Source organism: Neospora caninum, chromosome VI (assembly GCF_000208865.1).
Source record: "Neospora caninum Liverpool complete genome, chromosome VI".
Taxonomy (NCBI): Eukaryota; Apicomplexa; class Conoidasida; order Eucoccidiorida; family Sarcocystidae; genus Neospora; species Neospora caninum.
This window is the reverse complement of record NC_018392.1, coordinates 48,655-65,437: the sequence shown is the minus strand read 5'-3', so window position 1 is coordinate 65,437 and position 16,783 is coordinate 48,655. Positions and strand designations below refer to the sequence as shown.

The 16,783-nt window shown below is 52.4% G+C and overlaps 3 protein-coding genes across 3 annotated transcripts; all 3 read right to left on the bottom strand.

Annotated features, from left to right (window-relative positions):
• Positions 1-321: 321 nt before the first annotated feature.
• On the bottom strand, positions 322-6,909 carry NCLIV_015470 (conserved hypothetical protein; the record flags this gene model as incomplete). The annotated part of the gene is made up of 6 exons (XM_003881739.1): positions 322-503; positions 731-1,334; positions 1,567-1,694; positions 3,862-4,545; positions 4,923-5,226; positions 6,169-6,909. The coding sequence occupies 6 exons, from the start codon at positions 6,907-6,909 to the stop codon at positions 322-324; spliced, it is 2,643 nt and encodes an 880-aa protein (XP_003881788.1).
• Positions 6,910-11,095: 4,186 nt separating this feature from the next.
• On the bottom strand, positions 11,096-13,694 carry NCLIV_015460 (hypothetical protein; the record flags this gene model as incomplete). Its single annotated transcript, XM_003881738.1, has 5 exons — positions 11,096-11,185; positions 11,664-11,909; positions 12,192-12,326; positions 12,857-12,958; positions 13,551-13,694. The coding sequence occupies 5 exons, from the start codon at positions 13,692-13,694 to the stop codon at positions 11,096-11,098; spliced, it is 717 nt and encodes a 238-aa protein (XP_003881787.1).
• Positions 13,695-15,877: 2,183 nt separating this feature from the next.
• On the bottom strand, positions 15,878-16,783 carry NCLIV_015450 (putative EF-hand domain-containing protein; the record flags this gene model as incomplete). The annotated part of the gene is made up of 1 exon (XM_003881737.1): positions 15,878-16,783. The coding sequence occupies one exon, from the start codon at positions 16,781-16,783 to the stop codon at positions 15,878-15,880; it is 906 nt and encodes a 301-aa protein (XP_003881786.1).

Here is a 16,783-nt window from a genome sequence, read left to right as displayed (position 1 = left end):
CCGCTCCTTGAAACAACGCCTGGCCGCATCGATTCAAACACCACCCGGTGTCTGTACACTGCGGAGACGCGTGTGAGCAAACTGCGGTGTATATGCAAACATTATCACCGCCTCAATCTCTTCTCTTTCTTCTCTCTTTCCCTTATGCCCGTCATCTCCGACTTTGGTAACTCGAATTTTTTTCCTGTGTACTTGGAGGCCATCGCCAACTCGCAAGTGCAGTTGTGAAACACTCTCTTTCCTGAGGGAACTGCGTGATGCTGTCGACAAAAGGACATCCAATCTCGTTTCTCCTCTTCCATCTCTGTATCCTTTCTCTCCTCAACTCCTCTGCTCGTCGCCCTGAATGATGTCCATGACTTGGTTGCAGATTCCGTGGAAAACCGCGTCGTTCAAATACATCGCAAGCGTGGCAGTTTGGTCGGCAGACGCAGCCACGTCAGAGAAGGCTTCTCGCAACCGCGCATTGTTCTCAAAGGCCTCGCGAAGCTTCAAATTCGTGCCTGGAAATAACGAGAAAACGGGGAGGCAAGAGAAAGAAAAGGGTGGTGCAGAGACAAGGGGAAAGAAGACACAAACGCAAAGAAACCGACGGAGAGCAGACGAGAGGGCACACGAGAGAGGCTTTGGGCAAAACTGGCATCCAAAAGAAGAGAAGTGAGAAAGCAGAAGAAAGAGAACTCAAGAAGGGACAAACAACCGGGGGTTTCGCGTTTTCTGTGCCACGTACGGAGCGATTCTTTCTGCTGTACAGACAGCTCGTCGTTCTCTTCGACATCTTCCTCGTGTTCATCGCAGCCTTCAAAGCGAGGAAGAGGGGCCGTTTCGTCTTCTCCGGACAAGTCGGGATCTTTCTCCCCGAAACACCACGAGGACGCACCGCCACTGTCGTCGCCCATTTCTCCTTCCGCTGGAAAGCGTCTCTGGAATTTCGCCTTCGACGGTTCTCTTCCGTCGTGACTGTCTTCTTCCTCGCCTTCTTCTCTTTCTTCTTCCGAGTCCTCTCCGTCTTCTCGTCTCCTCTTCTTGTCTCCTTCGCTTCTCCCCGCGCCAGCTGTACATACAGCCCGTGCGTCGTCTTCGCGGTCCTCCATCTCTTCTTCTTCTTCTTCTTCTCGTTCGACAAACTCAGAGTGCATCGCCCCGCCTCCGTCACCTTCCGTTTCTCTTCCCTCCGCTCTCCTTTCTCGCGCGCCTTCATGTCCGCCCGGTTCTCTGCATGCGCAAGGCCTTTTTTTGTGTTCTTGGTAGCATCCCGATGAGCAGAAGAGGCCGCGACAGCACGGCAGTTTGTACTTGACTGCTTCGCCTCGAGCTCCACACACAATGCACACCTGCAGGCAGCGCCAAAATACGCAGAGACCCAAACGCATCGTCCTCTTTCCCCTCTCCCGCCGTTTCTCTCTACCTCACAGCTCCTGTCCTGGGCGTCTCTCTCTTCTTTTCGCTTTGGAATTCTCTGTTCGTCTCTCACCTTTTCCTCGACGCGTTCGCCCTCGCGTCGATGCAGCCTCTCTTCCCTGCCTCTTCCCCTTCGGAGGCCTGAGAAGCGAGTGCCCAGCCTACCGCGCCCCGGGCGTCGGCCGTCTCGGCCGCGAGGAGACGCGCTGGGGCTTTCGCGGCCCCCGAACGAAGAGGAAAAAGAAGAGAAGCCAGGGGACGAAGAGGGATTTTCCGGATGTCTCTCTGAGCGCCTGGGCCCAGAGTGACAGAAAGGGGGACGCGAACGGTGAGAGACACGGCTGTGGGCGTCGTGGCGAGAAGAGCGATGGTGCGGAGGAAGATGATCTTCCAGATGCCCGATAGAAGGGACTCGACGAGGAGAGGGCTCCATGAAGACGACAGCAAGGAGCGAAAGAAAACGAGGAGAAGGAAGAGAAGGAAGAAAAGGAGAGAAGAGAAGGAGGAGAAGGAGAGAAGAGAAAAGGAAGAGAAGGAGAAGAGAGACGACACGCAGTTTTTCTGCCTTTCCCCTCGGCAGAATCGGGCTCTCAAACAAGAGCAAGTCTTCAAGCAGTTTTGACAAGCTCGAGAAGCGAGGAAAGTGAATCTCTCTCCTGTCCTTCTGTTGCTCCTTCTCTCCCTCTTCTTTTCCTTTTTTCACCCCCCTCTTTCGGAGATATCACGGCGCGATTTCTACAGCGCCCTGGCCTTGCTTCTCCGAGGTTCTTCGAGCGTAACCCTGAACCGACCGCACACCGACGCAGGGGAACGGATCTTCTAACGCGACTTTTGTGCGCTCACGTCAAAAGCGCGAATTCACGGAAAACCGACATCACTAGAATCCCAGAGAAGGAAACCGTGGAACTGGCCAACGGAGAAACGGGGGACCGCGGCGAGACGCCAAAGCAGCGAAGGCCCTCGGAGGTTCGGAGGTGTACATACAGCTGCCCCGGGGATTCGAAAGGCGAAACGGCACTGTCAGCGAGGAGTCGATGGAAGACGTTCGAGCGAGTCACAGAATCACGTGGAACCTTCTTCCTCTCTCTGGGTCTCGTCCAGACGGGAAATGTGCCGCGACATGCAGCCGCCCTTTCCAGTAGGGTCAGAAGAAGAGCGAAAAGAAGAAAAGACGATGGAAAAGGAGAAAAGCCTGGAAAACGAAACGCTGCCTGACACGGACCACCCCCTCGGATGCCAGAGAAGAATTCGCTGTCGGCGAATCGCGGAAGATGGGACAAGAAAAGAAAACGAGCGTGAGCAGAAACAGCAGGCTCAAAAACACCCCACCTGCTCTCCTCGAATTTGTCCGGAGGAGAGAAAAGAAAGCGAAAAACAGAAAAAGAAAGGGCGAAGAAAAAAAGGCGAGGAAGAAAACGCAATCAACAAACTCGAAGGATTGTAAAAACAAGATTCTTTTCGTCGAAAAGATGCTTAACTCGTGTCCAAGTTTCTTCTCTTCGCTGCTCTTTGCGCAAAGCCGGAGGCTCTTCCTCATCGCGTGTGCATCACTCGACGGGAAACTTGGTGTCTTTGTCTCTGTCGTTTCCTTTACTGCGACTTTCTAACCCTTTCCAGAGAAATCTCAACTTTCTTCTCTCTGGCGTTCTTCGCACAACGCGAGGAATCGCGCCGACCTTGCGCCACCATCTGTGAGACAGCTCTTCTAACGGCACACCGGCTTCCCGGAGGTGAAAACTCCGCAATCTTTGCAGGTTCAGTGTGCATCCAGCTTCTCTTCCGGAGCCTTTTTTCCAGCTGCTCTCTGCGGATCCAACACGCAGAAAAAAGAGGCTCTCAGGCCTCCCAGCAAAACTGCCTTTTACTGCACACTCAGCGTGCGCCTGAGCAGTGTGTACGTACAGCGCAAATTCGACTCGATGAAAGAAGATGATGACACTCTTCCACTCCTTTTCACACCTCAAAAGCGGAACTGACATGGAGGTTTCTATGTATATATATGTATAAATACATATATCGATATATATATATATATATATATATATCTATATATATCCCTCTCTATATATGGATATACCTATATGTGTACCTATATGTGCATATATATATATATATATATATATGTATATATGTTGTAATATGCACGTGCGTGTCTGTAAATGCAGAGAGAAATGGATCTGTAGATGTATCTTTGTTTCGGTGCCTCTTTGTCACACAGAAACGCTGGAAGGACATTCACATTGGAAGTTTCGTTTCCGTCGCGATCTTGGAGAGGACGAGACGCTTTGTTCTGCGTTGGGCTCTTGTTTCCTTTGCGTACCACCTTTCCTTCCGTGTGCTCCTTTCGTGTTCTGCTTGCCGCCATCCTTCTCCGTTTCCTTTCTTCGTGTAGATTGCCACAGAGCTAGAGATGCCACCGACTTCAACACTACGCGGGGGAGTCCTGTGGCAACACCTTACTCTTCTCTTCCCCGTCTTCCCAGTCTTCCCCGTCTTCCTCTTCCCCTTTTCTTCTTCCTTCCTTATTTCTCCTTTCGTCTGATTCTCCTTTGCCTTTTCTCGGTGTGGCGCGTTTCGTCACGATGCCGACGTCAACAGTGCGACGGCGATCTGCAGAGGCCTGGCCCCCGCCGAGCGCTCGAGAAATGTCTCTGCGTTCTGTTTCTTCTTGCCAGAGTCCATTTCCAGGGACGTTTCTTTCTTCCTCTGACAAGGCGTCCCCGCCTTTGCTCTCTTCTCCCTCCTGCCGACAAAGAAAGTTTTCTGCTGTTCCTGCGGTGCCTTCCGAGGCCGAACCCCCCCCCGCTTCGCATCTGCGCCGCCGCGTTGCTTGTCGAAGAACGCAACTGCGCAGATCTCCTCTTCGTGGCGAGAGGAAGTTCCCCTCTGCTGTACAGACGCCGCCTGCTGGCGGTGCGTCCACGCCTGCGTCCCCCTCAGATGCACTTTCTTCCTTCTGTTTGTCGTCTTCTCTCTCCTCGCTCCGTTCGTCGCCGGACTCGCCCTTGTCTGGGAACGTTTCTGCCGCCTCTTCGATCTTCGCGTTCTCTGGTTCTTCCTCGCCCGTCTTGCGATGTGCAGAGGAGGAGACAACCGCGGAAACTGCGGTCGGCGCGGCGGGGAGATTCGAAGAAAGGTGCGTTGCTGGGAATCGGACAGCCGGAGAGAAATCTCACCTCGAGCTCCAGAGACCAAGACCGGCAGACAAAGGGGAGGGACAGGAAAGCAAAGACGAAGAAGAGGAAGAGGAAGAAGGAGTCTCGGAAGAGACAGGAGGTAAAGGGACAGGGTGGACGGGCGGAAGAGAAGAAGCGGAGAGAGGTGAGAAGCGGGTCTTTCAAGAGAGAGAGAAAGACAGACGAAGAAAGAACGCTGCTTCTCTCTCTTGCAGATCTGCCAGCGACTCTCCTTCGCTCCTTTCGCCTTTTCTGACAAGCGACGAGAAGGACGAGGGCTTTCCTGTTTCGTCCCACGAAGAGCTTCTCGAGAGACTTCGGAGTCATTTGCACTTTCTCTCGAACCTCGGAAACTACCAACACACACCTTCTTCTTCTTCTTCTTCTTCTTCTTCTTCTTCTTCTTCTTCTTCTTCTTCTTCTTCTTCTTCTTCTTCTTCTTCTTCTTCTTCTTCTTCTTCTTCTTCTTCTTCTTCTTCTTCTTCTTCTTCTTCTTCTTCTTCTTCTTCTTCTTCTTCTTCTTCTTCTCTGTGTTTCTCCGTGGCGGGTCAGAGAGCGTTGGGCGTAAGAGATTCTCCTGTCTGTGTCTCCCCAGCAGGCGAGAGAAGGAAGAAGACACTTTCGTATTCGCGACCGTCAGGGCCCAGCTCTGTGTTCGAATTGCACAGGCAAGGTGCGACAGAAACGGAAAGAGAGAAAGGGTGGAAAAGCGAAGCACGAAAGGAGCGAGGGAGAGGAGAACATGAAAGAAACAAATCGATGGGGCAAGAAGGAGACGAACGAGGAAAGCGAGCGGGAGAGGCGAGAAGTAGCCTCCTGGATGAACTGGAATCTGAGATTGAAAAGGGAGCCTTTAAAGCCGAACTTTTAACGCCTCTGGCCACAGAGAGACGAGAAAAAGGATATCACGAGGACGCACAAGACGATTTCAAAGAAGACGAGGAGACGCGCGCTCCATCTACGGTTTTCTCGACCCAAGAAAGAAGACGGGAGAGTACGCGGCAGACAGAAGAAGAAAGAGAACAGGAGAGACAAGAAGAGAGAGAAAAAGAAAGAGAAGACAGAGGCCAAGAGCGAGAAGGAAGAGAACAAGAGAGAGAAGAAAGAGAACAAGAGAGAGAAGAAGAGAGAGAACAACAGAGAGAAGGACTAGAACAAGGGAGAGAAGCAAGAGAACAAGAGAGAGAAGAAGAGGGAGAACAAGGTAGAGAAGGACGCGAATGCGTGGGACACGACGGTCACCCGCGACGGTGTGTCTCAGGAGTCAGACAGGAAGGCGAGCGGCTCCAGAAGTGGACTTTGGAAAAGCAGGCGAGAGATGCTGAGATCCTCGAGCGGCTCTGCGCGGCATTCTCGAACCACAAACTCCTCCAGATGCGGCGGTTTCGGGCGGCCTCGTTTTCCCAGGAGCGAAACCAGCAAGGCGGAAGGCGGAATGAAAGTCTCCCAAAAGGCGCCAGAGGAACCGCGATTGGCGACGAGAGAAGCCAAGCAAACAGCGAAACCGGAAACAAAGCAACCACGAAGAAGGGACAACACCGAGGAGTGAAGGAAATAGTCATGCAGACGCGTTCCTCTTCCATTCGCATACCAACTGCCTCGACACTTCAGCCTTCCACGGTCGCAGCTTCTCCTCGAGGCCGAGTTTCTCCGCCTTTTGCTTCCTTTTCTTGTCTTTCACGACGCACACTCGAGTCGCAGTGGGAGAGAAGGAACTTTGTAGAGAGTTCGCTTCCTTTCTCTTCTGCGTCTCTCTCCTGGGGGCTCGAGAGCGACACACGACGCCGGATGGCCTCGGCGCCTTCGAGCAACAAGGCACCGCGCTCTCTGTTGTCTCCTGCGCTGCCTCGTTCTTCTCGCGCAACCTCGAATTCTCGTGAGCTTTCTGCATCGCGACGGCCTTCTTCTCTCCCCTCGTCCTCTCCTTCGCGTCGCGCTGCTCTCGCACCGCGCTCGCACGCGCGACAGTCCGCTGTCCCCTCTCTCCCTTCCTCTTCCCGCCCTGCTTTCTCTTCCCGTCCTTCTTCGCGTCCTTCGTCTTCTCTGTCTGGATTAGGTCGCGCGAGATGCAGGGAGACAAAAGACGAAAGTTCTCTGGCTGCAACTGGCCGCGAAGGAAGAAGCGGAAGGCTTTTCCCCGTCTCGTCTTCTCAGCCGCCTCAGCACGCGAACGGACGCGCGGCGACGCTAGCTCAAGGCAGTGGACGGACGCGATCTTCCCTGATTTCTTCCTGTTCCTTGCAGACGTGCGCGTCTCCACTCTTACCGCGGCGGACGTCTCCCTTCTCCCGTCCGTCGTCTTCGCCCCTGCCGTCGTCTTCTTTTCCTCCATCGGCCGCTTGCTCTACGTTTCTAGCCTTCCGTCCTTCTGTCTCTTCTTCGGTCTCTTGTTCTCTCTCTTCTCTCTCTCCATGCGCTCTTTCTCCGCGTTCTCTCTCCGTCCCCCAACAACAGCTCCCCACTCTCCTCTCGGGTTTCCTCGTCGCGTCTCGCGCGGAAACGACGGGCAAAGGAGAACGAGGGAAAGACGCGCCGAGTGGAGAACGCTGTGGGGAGGCGTCGACAGATGAGAAGGCCGCGCAGGGGAAGGAAGAAGCTGGCGCGCGGCGAGACGCGGAGACCTTCAGCAAAAAGGGCTGCTCTGGAGAAACTGTTCCCTCCACGAAGGACAAAACAGTGGAAAAGACGGTGCTCCTCTCTCCATCCTTGAGCTCGTCTGGCCGCGTTTCAGTGAAGGTCGCCTCCTGTCACCTGCCCAACTGCCCTCGCCAACGTGCCTCTCTCCACGCACCGCCGCGCTCTCCCGAGCGCCCTCAGCCCTCTTCTTCTCTTTCTCGCCGGCGACACATCATTCTCCTCACGCCTCTCCCTTCTGTTCCGTCTCCTGTTCCGTCTTCTTCCTCTGTTCCGTCTGCTTGTGCTTCTGGTCGGGCATGTGAGCCCGAAGGGAAAGCGAGGAGGCAGGCAGGAAGTGGAGGAGCGCAGAGGTTCGGGGGAGGAGAAAGAGTGACTGCGGGTACGGATGAGAACAGAGAGAAAAAAGCGCGACAAAACACAGGAGAAAGACCCGACTGGGTCGTGGACCGGCCGAGGACCGGCGGGAGAGTCTTCGATTCCCGACGAGGGAGAAGCGAAGTCGCCTCTGCGAATCCTGTCGCTGTTCCTCTGTGGCATGAACAAAACGAAATTGTTCGCCCTCCTGAAAATCTGCGAGACGCGCCTGACCAGCTGGACTTTGCTGTGTTCCCTGAAACGGGCTGCGCGGCAAGCGCCCAAGACGGAACGCGAAAAGAACTCGTTTGTGTCTCCCCTCGCCCTCCACATCCTCCTTCTCGTCCGTCTTCTCTGCCTCCGTTTCCTCAGTCGCCTCCTCCGTTTCCGTGCTTTTCCACCGCTTCCTGGTCTCATTTTTGTCCTTCTCTGTCACCTCGGTCGCTTCAACCTTGTCCCGTCTTTCCTTCCTCTCCCCCCTCTTCTTATTCTCTCCCCCCTTCTTCTTCTTTTTCTTCTCCTCCCCCCCCTTCTTCTTTTTCTTCTCCTCCCCCTTCTTCTCTTCCACAGGCGTGTGCACCTCCTGTTGGATTTCCTGCCTTTTTTCTCTGTTCTCCCGGGCGCCGTCCAGGTGCGTCGTCCGGCCCGCGCGCGTCGTGGTCGTCTCGGCCTTGTTCCGCAGAGACAAGAACACTGGACACGTTTCTTGAGAAAGGAGAGACCATGGCCGCGCCGACGCGTAGCTGGGGCGTTTCCGGAGAAACTGCGTCCAGGGAAACGGGTTTCCTCTCGCTGCGGCTGACAACCACCAGAAGAGAAGGGGCGACGAAGACGGAAAGAACCTCGAGGCGGGACGAGCAGACAGAGAAAAGGCAGCTTCAAGTGCATGCGCCGCAGCCGTCCACGCACTCCAGGAGCGGCCCAGTGGAGGGTTTCAAAAGACCGGAGAGATACGAGAGAGAATCCGAGTCGGGAGAAGAGGAGACACAGACACCGACCGGGCTGCCGACTCTTTTTCCGCGAAAGCCTTTCCCAGACGTTTCTCCTCTGGACCTCTTGAAATTGGCTCTCTTCGCGTCGCCTTCGGCCGCGTTTTCTCCGCTTCCTTTTCCGCCACAGACTCACCACGAGAGACCTCTCCTGCCTGCGCGAGGGAAAAGCGCGGGAAGTTCAGAGAGTCTCCGAAGTCTCTGGGACAGCGAAGAGGGCGACGCCGATGCGCCACGCCCAGATCAGAAACGAGAGAGGGCCAGACGCGACAGAGACCACCCAGACACACGAAAGATGAAAGGGGACAGAAAGGGAACAAAGGAACGTCTTCCAGCTTGCCTCTCGCTACAGTCGACTCACAAACATGTCGCACTGTCGACCGCAAAATCTGTGTAAATAAAGATACGTAACTGTATGCATATATATATATATATATATGTATATATATGTATATGCATGTATATGTATGTAAATGTATTTATATGTATGTATATGTGCATACACACAGACACACACGTACACATATACAAGTATGTACATATATATATATATATATATAACTTGACGAATAAGTGTACATTTCAGTGTTCGTTTCTTTTGTCGCGCTGCGCTTTTTGTCACCAAAGGTTGCGCGCTTCGCGCACTCCTCTCTGGCAGGACCGAGAAGTGTTCAGATGGACCAGCTAGAAATGTGGCTTCTCAATTTTCCTCTCGAGGTCTTGGCGAAAACTATTTTGTGCGTGAATCGCGGCCCCAGACGGGCTCGCAGCCATTTCCCTTCCCGTGCGAACGGATGCAGAAACAGTTTTCCTCCCTATTTTCGCATTGTTTTGCAAGCGCCCTGTCGGGCTTCTTCGTTTCTGAGGGCCGTGACTGTTAATTCGTTTTGGCGGTCTCGGAAAAAGAGTCGATTCTTTGCGTTCGCACGCATCTCTCGCAGTAGAAAGTGTAGACAGCAGAGACGAGCCTCACACCGGGTTTCGGTTTCGTCTCGCTTCTTGTTTTCGTCAAAACGCTCCCCCGAAGAGAGGGATTCGGAGACGGTGTTTCCGTGCAAGCAGAACCAGGGGCACACGTCTGGGAAAGGGAAAGTTGTTTTGAAAGTTGTTCCGAAAACGCTTTTGAAATCTGTCACTCTTGTCTAAATGCTCTCTGGATATCTACGCCTCCTTGGCGCTCGCATCGCGGCTTTTTAGGAATCCCTGTGACAGTCTGTGGCACCGGAACATCCCGGCTACCTCTTCTCGTTCCTCTTCTCCTTCCTTCTCTCTTTTTCTCTCTCTTTTTTTCTTTCTCCCTCTCTTTTTCTTCCTCTCTCTCCTTTTCTTTCTCTCTGTTTCTCTCCTTTCACTTTCTAAGGCGTATGGCATCATGTTCGAACGCAGCGGACGCCAACGTGTCGCCCTCAGAGTTACGCACCTTCTCTGTGAAGAGGGGAGAGAGGAGCAACAGTGAAGAAAGAAGAAAGAAAAAGAAAGAGAACGACCGAGAGAGACAGAAAGGATGTACAGCAGCATGAGAAGGCGGCGCGAGAACGAAAGAGAGAGACGACTCCGGAGGACGAGAGGGAGAGAGTCAGACACACACGAGCAAGACAGAAAAACATAAACAGACAGAAGCGTCAAGCGAGACGCGCAGCGCTCTCTCAGGCGGTCGTCGTCGCCACCTAAGATTTTGAAAGACGAGTGACGGGAGACTCCTTCAGAAACGGTTCAAAGACAATGCAAGAGTTGCGGACAGAGTCCTGTACTCCATCCGACTTGGGGAACAAGAAAAAAAAATAGAAGAATAAAGACGACGGAGAGGCAACACGGACAGGGGTCACGGAAACGAGGAACGCGCATCCCCACACAAAGAGGGAGCAAACAAACACAGAAAAACGAAACCCTGAGGAAACGAAGAAAACGAACTAGCGACTCGGGAGTGTGCGCCCAGTGGAGAAGACACCAGCTCTTGCGCTCCCCCCTAGGAGGGGATGACGCCTCCAAGGCGAAGGAAACCAAAAAACGTGACAGCCGCCCACATGCAAAACCAAAGAAGGCCAAAGATATCGCTTGCGGGACGAGAAGCACAGGAAAGCGAACGCGACGCTTTCTCCACGGCGAGAAAAAGCGAGCGAAAACTGAACTTTCCTCTCAACCCCTTCCCGCCTCGGCACAACGAAAAAGGCACTCCCCTCTTCTGTCTTTCTCTGTCGACACGACGAAAGCATTGCTTTCTTCACCTCATTCCAGAAACGCAAAAGGAACGCGACTGTCTCGCTACAAAACCACAAACGTATGTCCACATACATATAGGCACGTATGCACACATGCATATGCATGCGCATTTACGCCCATTGCACAGGGGGTGAGAGCCAACCACACAAATATATATATATATATATATATATATAAATGTCTCTCCTATACCAATACAAAGTCAAATATATATATATATATATATATATATATATATATAATTGCTGAGTGTGCGTTTTGGGCTTCCAAACGTTCGTCGCTTTGAAAGAAAGTTCTGGGGCTTTCCGTGCTGTTGTTTCAGGCGAAGGCCTCCGGCGGGAACACCTCGGTAAAGGAACCGTCTTCACACAGCGCGCGAATGATGTCGACTCCGCCAATCAGTTCGCCCTGGGAGACACCGAGAGACGCATGCAAGTCTTTTTTCGCACGGACAGAGGGGCGGCGAGCAACTTGTCGAAACAAAAAGGGATCAGGATGGCAAAACAGGCGAAGAGATGCGTTTTGCATCTCGGGAACATGAACCAACTGTGTCCCTAGACCCTTATCCTTCTCACTTCTTTTCCCCAAAATCAAAATCATCAACCCCTAGTTTCTCAGGTTGCGCCTATTCACTGATATAAACTATACAAAAGTAACATTGATAAGTATCACATAGTTCAATATATACACATATGCCTATACGCGAACGCATCCCTGCATATATGCATATACACATATGCATGCTGTATATGTATACGCATGAACAGCTATCTCCAAATATATATGCATATATATATATATATATATATATATGCATTTGCATACGTGTATGTATATGTACAGATGTATCTGTGGCACCATTTTCGTTTTCGTTTCGGGCGGTTACCTTGACGTAGACTTGAGGATAGGTAGGCCAGTTGGAGAAGGTTTTTAGCCCCTCGCGGACTTCTTCGTCGTCGAAGACATCGAAGGCGCCAAAGTGGACGAGTCGTTTCTCGGCGAAGATCGCCATCAGCTGCTTGCTGAATCGGCAGAAAGGCGCTTCGCGTTTCCCCTTCATGAAAACCATCACGGGATGGCTGTTCACGAGACTGGCAAGTCTCTCCTGGAGCGGCACTTCTGTGTCTCGCGGCTGCGAACACACACAACGAGCGAAAACGAGAGTTCTCCTCTCCGCGCAAGCATCGACAATCGACTAGAGCTCACTCGCAGTGCCTGGGTAGCTGGAGATTCACTCTAGTCCTCGACGAGACACGACGCGCACACTCTTTTTCAACTGGAAATTTGAAGGTGGGCTCTCAAACGCAATTTTGGTCTTGCGAAAAGACGCAAAATCTTCTTTTTTCGCGAAAGACAAGAAGCTCGCTCTGGTGTCTCGAGAGGTGAACAGCAAGAGAACCCGTCTCAGACGCACCGCTGGCTGATGCGCAGGCTGCATTTCCCTAAGGGAGTTTAGGAGCGTGGATCGATCCGCATGCGTCCAGGCAGTCAGAGCTTTTGCCACCGAGGGTGGGACTGCACCGACCAATCGTCCCAGGAACTCGCCATCCTGAAGAAAAAACATATCGCAAACAGGAGAACCCCCGCACTCTCGGGCACTCAGTGAGAAGGCGAATGGCCGTTCTGTTCAGGAACTTTCCCTCTCCGCTGGAGCACGACGGAGAGGGGCGAAAAGTGCTTGCTTTCCCCTTTTAGGTCGACAACACTTTGTGCCAAAAGACAACTCGCTCCGTTGCTCAGAGGAACCGAAACGCGAGGCACAGGCGTGAGCGCCGTCCACGAGGGCTGTGCCTGAGAGAAGAGAAACGAAAACGCGCGCGGCCCTAGGGGCAATGGACGGAACATTCCGGTTCCCTCTTCAAAAAAAAACGATCCACTGCGGTGTATGCGCGCGGTTTTCGCGTCCACAGAACGTGCCGCGCGACGGTGCAGGAGAGACAAACAGCAAAGCGGACAAGGAAAAAGAGTGAAAAGAGACGCACGAGAAAAAGAAAGGAAGAGGTGAGCAAGAGACGGAAGAGGAGAGAGGAACGAGAAGGAAGGGAAGGCAAGAAAAAAAGAGATGAACTCTCCACTGACTTCGTAGAAGAGCGTGCTCGGGACCTCGGTTACGCTGCAGGCGTGAGCAAAGCATTTGTTGCTCGTCACATCCACAACGCCGAAAGCCACGGCGGGAAAATCCTGAAGAAGAGACAGAAAAAACGACAAACGCTTTACGGAGCAAAGCAGACCAACACAAACGCGTTTCCCATCGTCGCGCCCCACACGAAGATGCACGTAAATCCATTCACACGTCTCTCTCTCTACATATATATATATATATATATATAATATACATATATATACATATATATATATATATATATATATGTACTACCTCCACTTCATTCACATATTCACTATGCAGAGATGCATAGCGACACGGAAGCATTTAAATGCAAGCGTATATATAGATATAGCTGACTGATGGACACAATAGCGGCATTCTCATGTATTTACAGATGTACACATGCACCGTAGAATGCGTTGCGAATATGTTGAAACACATTCACTTTCGCAGGTGAAAGTTGCAACAGTTAGATTTGGATATATACCGGCTTCTTGGCTTTGTCGAAGCTTCATCCGTTCCCATCCCCATCCAAGGCTGGTATCCCTATGTATGGATATATATATTAATAGGTACATGAGTCGGCTGGAAACAGCTCTGTCTCGCTACAATTCGATATTCAAATCAGAAAAAGAAGGCAGCTGAAGAGTGACAGGCGCCGTCTACCTCTTGGAAGTTTTCAAAGACTTCTTGCATTTGCTGCGAGGGTCCGTGGGCGGCTTGAATGAAGAGAAGCGCCTTTTTGCCTTTCGCCTGGCGAAAGGCAGTTGCTTCGTCACCGTTCTTCAGTGTTTGCATGCTGCTCGCCATGGTGCCGAAGAAGGGGAAATCGAGAAAAACGACAGTCTTACTGTAAGAGGCGCGCGTTTTCTAGGCTCCTGCGGGGCGAGCCGGAGGAAGAAAAAGCGGGATACGAGGTTGAAACAGGAAACGCGGTTCCGCACTGGCTGCAAAACGACTGTTTGAGTGGACGAGGATTCGCCCGCTTTCCTTGCGGCGAGGTCGGCAGGTGTATAGACACTCCACGGAGGGCGTACAAAAAATTCGCTCAGGCGACAAAACGCGTGAAGCCCAGGAAGAAGGGAGAAACAACTCTTTTCCACGCAGGAGAAAAGGAAACACCTTGCGGCTCTTGTGAGACCTCCGCAGGAGCAGTTGCGCCGCATGCACGCGGTTTTGCATGTGCGCTCGAGACAGTCTCGGGCCGGTTCCGTCTCCCTCAGAGCCACTTTCTTCGGACAATGAAATCAGAGTTGAGATATTTCGCGCGGCCGGAGAGAAAAGCAGCGACAGGAGAGGCTCTGAGCATCAGAAAATCAGATGGAGAAGCATCGGACGTCTTCTGAGATTCGGGAAAGCAAGGCCAGGCGGTGCTTCGCGAGAAACGCCGGCGAAAAGGGGGGCCGTGAGTGAAGCCGATTCCGGACGAGGAACCTGTTGCCGAAAGACCTTTCCTTTGATAGAAAGAGTTTCCGTCGAAGCAATTGGTGGAGTTGAACAGGCTCAGTGACATGGCAAGGAACGGACGACCCTTCAGGTGCTCGTTCATTTCTCCTTTTCAACGTTTTCGGGACACTTGTATCGGTCCAGGCAACTGAGGTGTTCTCGGGCGCCGCGAAAAGGGCGTGAGAACCGGCGTATCGAAACTTTTTGTGATTCTATGTCAGTCCAACGTCTTGTGAAGGCGTGAACAAAAGCGTTCGAGGACAAAAGCTAATGCCGGGGATAACAGAACACAATGGATACGACTGTTGTCATATTTGATTTTATTGGCACTGTGCCTCGACAGACACAGACACGCGTCCAGCGATAACGAAACACTTCCAATAAAAGAAAAATGAGCATCTCTTCACATATATCTGTGAATCTGTAGACAGTTCCCTGTATAGCTAGGGATGCCTCAAAATAAATCTATATACAGTTACCTTTCACATATTTATCGATAGCGATTGCGACAGAGCCCCAAAGCTATCGGTATATAGAGTAGCAGAGATCTTATAAGGGTGCTGAGGTGTCGAACTGTGTCGACTCTACATCCCAGGGTGGAAGAATCCAGGTGACGTTGTTGAGATCTTTTTACAGACAGCTTTTCATCCGATTCGAATGCACTGCAACACCGGCGTTTCTAAACTGGAGGGTTTGAAAAAGTAGCCGTCCCCCTTTGAGTTCCTATACATCCAAATGCTCTCGCATGTACTCGTTTATTAAACTCGCTGCGTTTCGGCGTCCGCTAAAAACAACTGGGAACGTTCGAGCAGGCATGCGTACATCGAAGTTCCAAATGTCGGTGCAATCCTTCGCCCTAAGAGGAGACACAAAACTTCCGTGTTTACTCTCAGCCTTCCCCCGCGAGTATGCGGCAAAACGTGGTACTAGAGAAACTGCATTTTCTCAGGGGAAATCATCCGGTTTGTGGCAGGCTGTAGTGAAACGAAACGTCCTTTCCGTAACGCTCTGGCTGGACAGGCTAATGCGACACCCGTCGTCCGGGGCCCACTGGAGAGTCCGCCCGACAGCAAATACCTTCTGGGCCACCAAACGCCATCCATCTACGTTAAGCGGACTGCCCGTAACGCAGAAAAACACCTGCAATACAGCTACATATTTATATATATACCTGTACAATGACTACCTGCTCGCAATTGCGTAGGTTGGACGAATGCCACCGGCGATACACGTGAACAGTCGCCTGTTCTGTGCGACTTCTCTCAAAAGGGCACGACTGAATTGCTTCGAAAACGCGAACATAAATGTCGGGGGATTTCGGGGAACCACTGAATTCCCGGCTCTCTTCGGTAAAGCACGAGCGTGTGCAAGTGGCATCTTCTGGTTCCTCAGACGTTGCTCTCTCACGGGAGTACGACGCGTTCATCTCTTCTCTCTCGCAAACGCTTCTCGCCTGCACCGCGGTGTCGTGATTGAGCCTTCCAGTCTGTTTCTGACACGCGGCGTCCTTCATGTCATCTCTGCCCTGTTTGCCTCTCCCCGCCTTCTCATCTGACTCCTGTCTGAAGTTTGACTTGCTTCAGCCCCGTCGTTTCTCGTTGAATCCCGGTAGCGAGGCCTCCATGGAGTCTCCGACTGGAGTTTTCGCATGCGCCGGGAGAACAGATTCCTGGAGTGACATTTGCCGGTGGCTTTGGACTTTTTTGATTTCGCGCTCTGGGACACCTGCCTCGGTAGGGTTCGTGCCGAAGAGGCGCAACTCCCGCGACAACTTGCTTCCTGGTTTCTCGCAGTTTCTTGATGTCAAGTCGATCGTAGACCCTCGGTCGCACGCTTTGCAGACTATCTTTCGGAGGCAGTGGAAAGCGCGCATTCTGTTTGGCGTGCCGAGCCGCGCTTTCGTCATCCACGATCGGGCAGTCCTTTTCCCAGAGCGACGTCTCGAGAATGGTAAGCCACTGCGCGGGGGTCACTTCGGCCGTCGTGGGTGAATCCGAGCAGACCCCAAAGATCTTGTTCATGTTCCGGTTCGCGGCGTCTTTGTCCATGATGTGACACAGGTAAGAGTACACTTGGGCGGTGTCGAGTTTTCCGTCGCAGTCTAAATCAATCAAGCGATAAATCAAATAGTTGGACAACTTTCGCGGTTCCCGGCGGCGGACACCACGCCTAGCTCGAGCATACAGCAGAGCAAAGTCCGGGAACGCCAACCTGCCGTCTCCGTCTTCATCGACTTCCCAGACGTATGTTTCTGCTTCTGCCTTTGTCGCGCAGATCCCGTCTGCATGCATGCTGCGCCGAAGATCTTCCGGACTTAACCAGTCATCGCCGTCTTGGTCCAATTTCGCAAAAGCTTGCCGGAGCAGCGCGAGTTCCTGCGGAGTCAGCAATGTCTCGGCCTCGGCCAGACGCCCGACGGCCCCGCGAACAACAGATCGCAGCTGAGGTTCCAT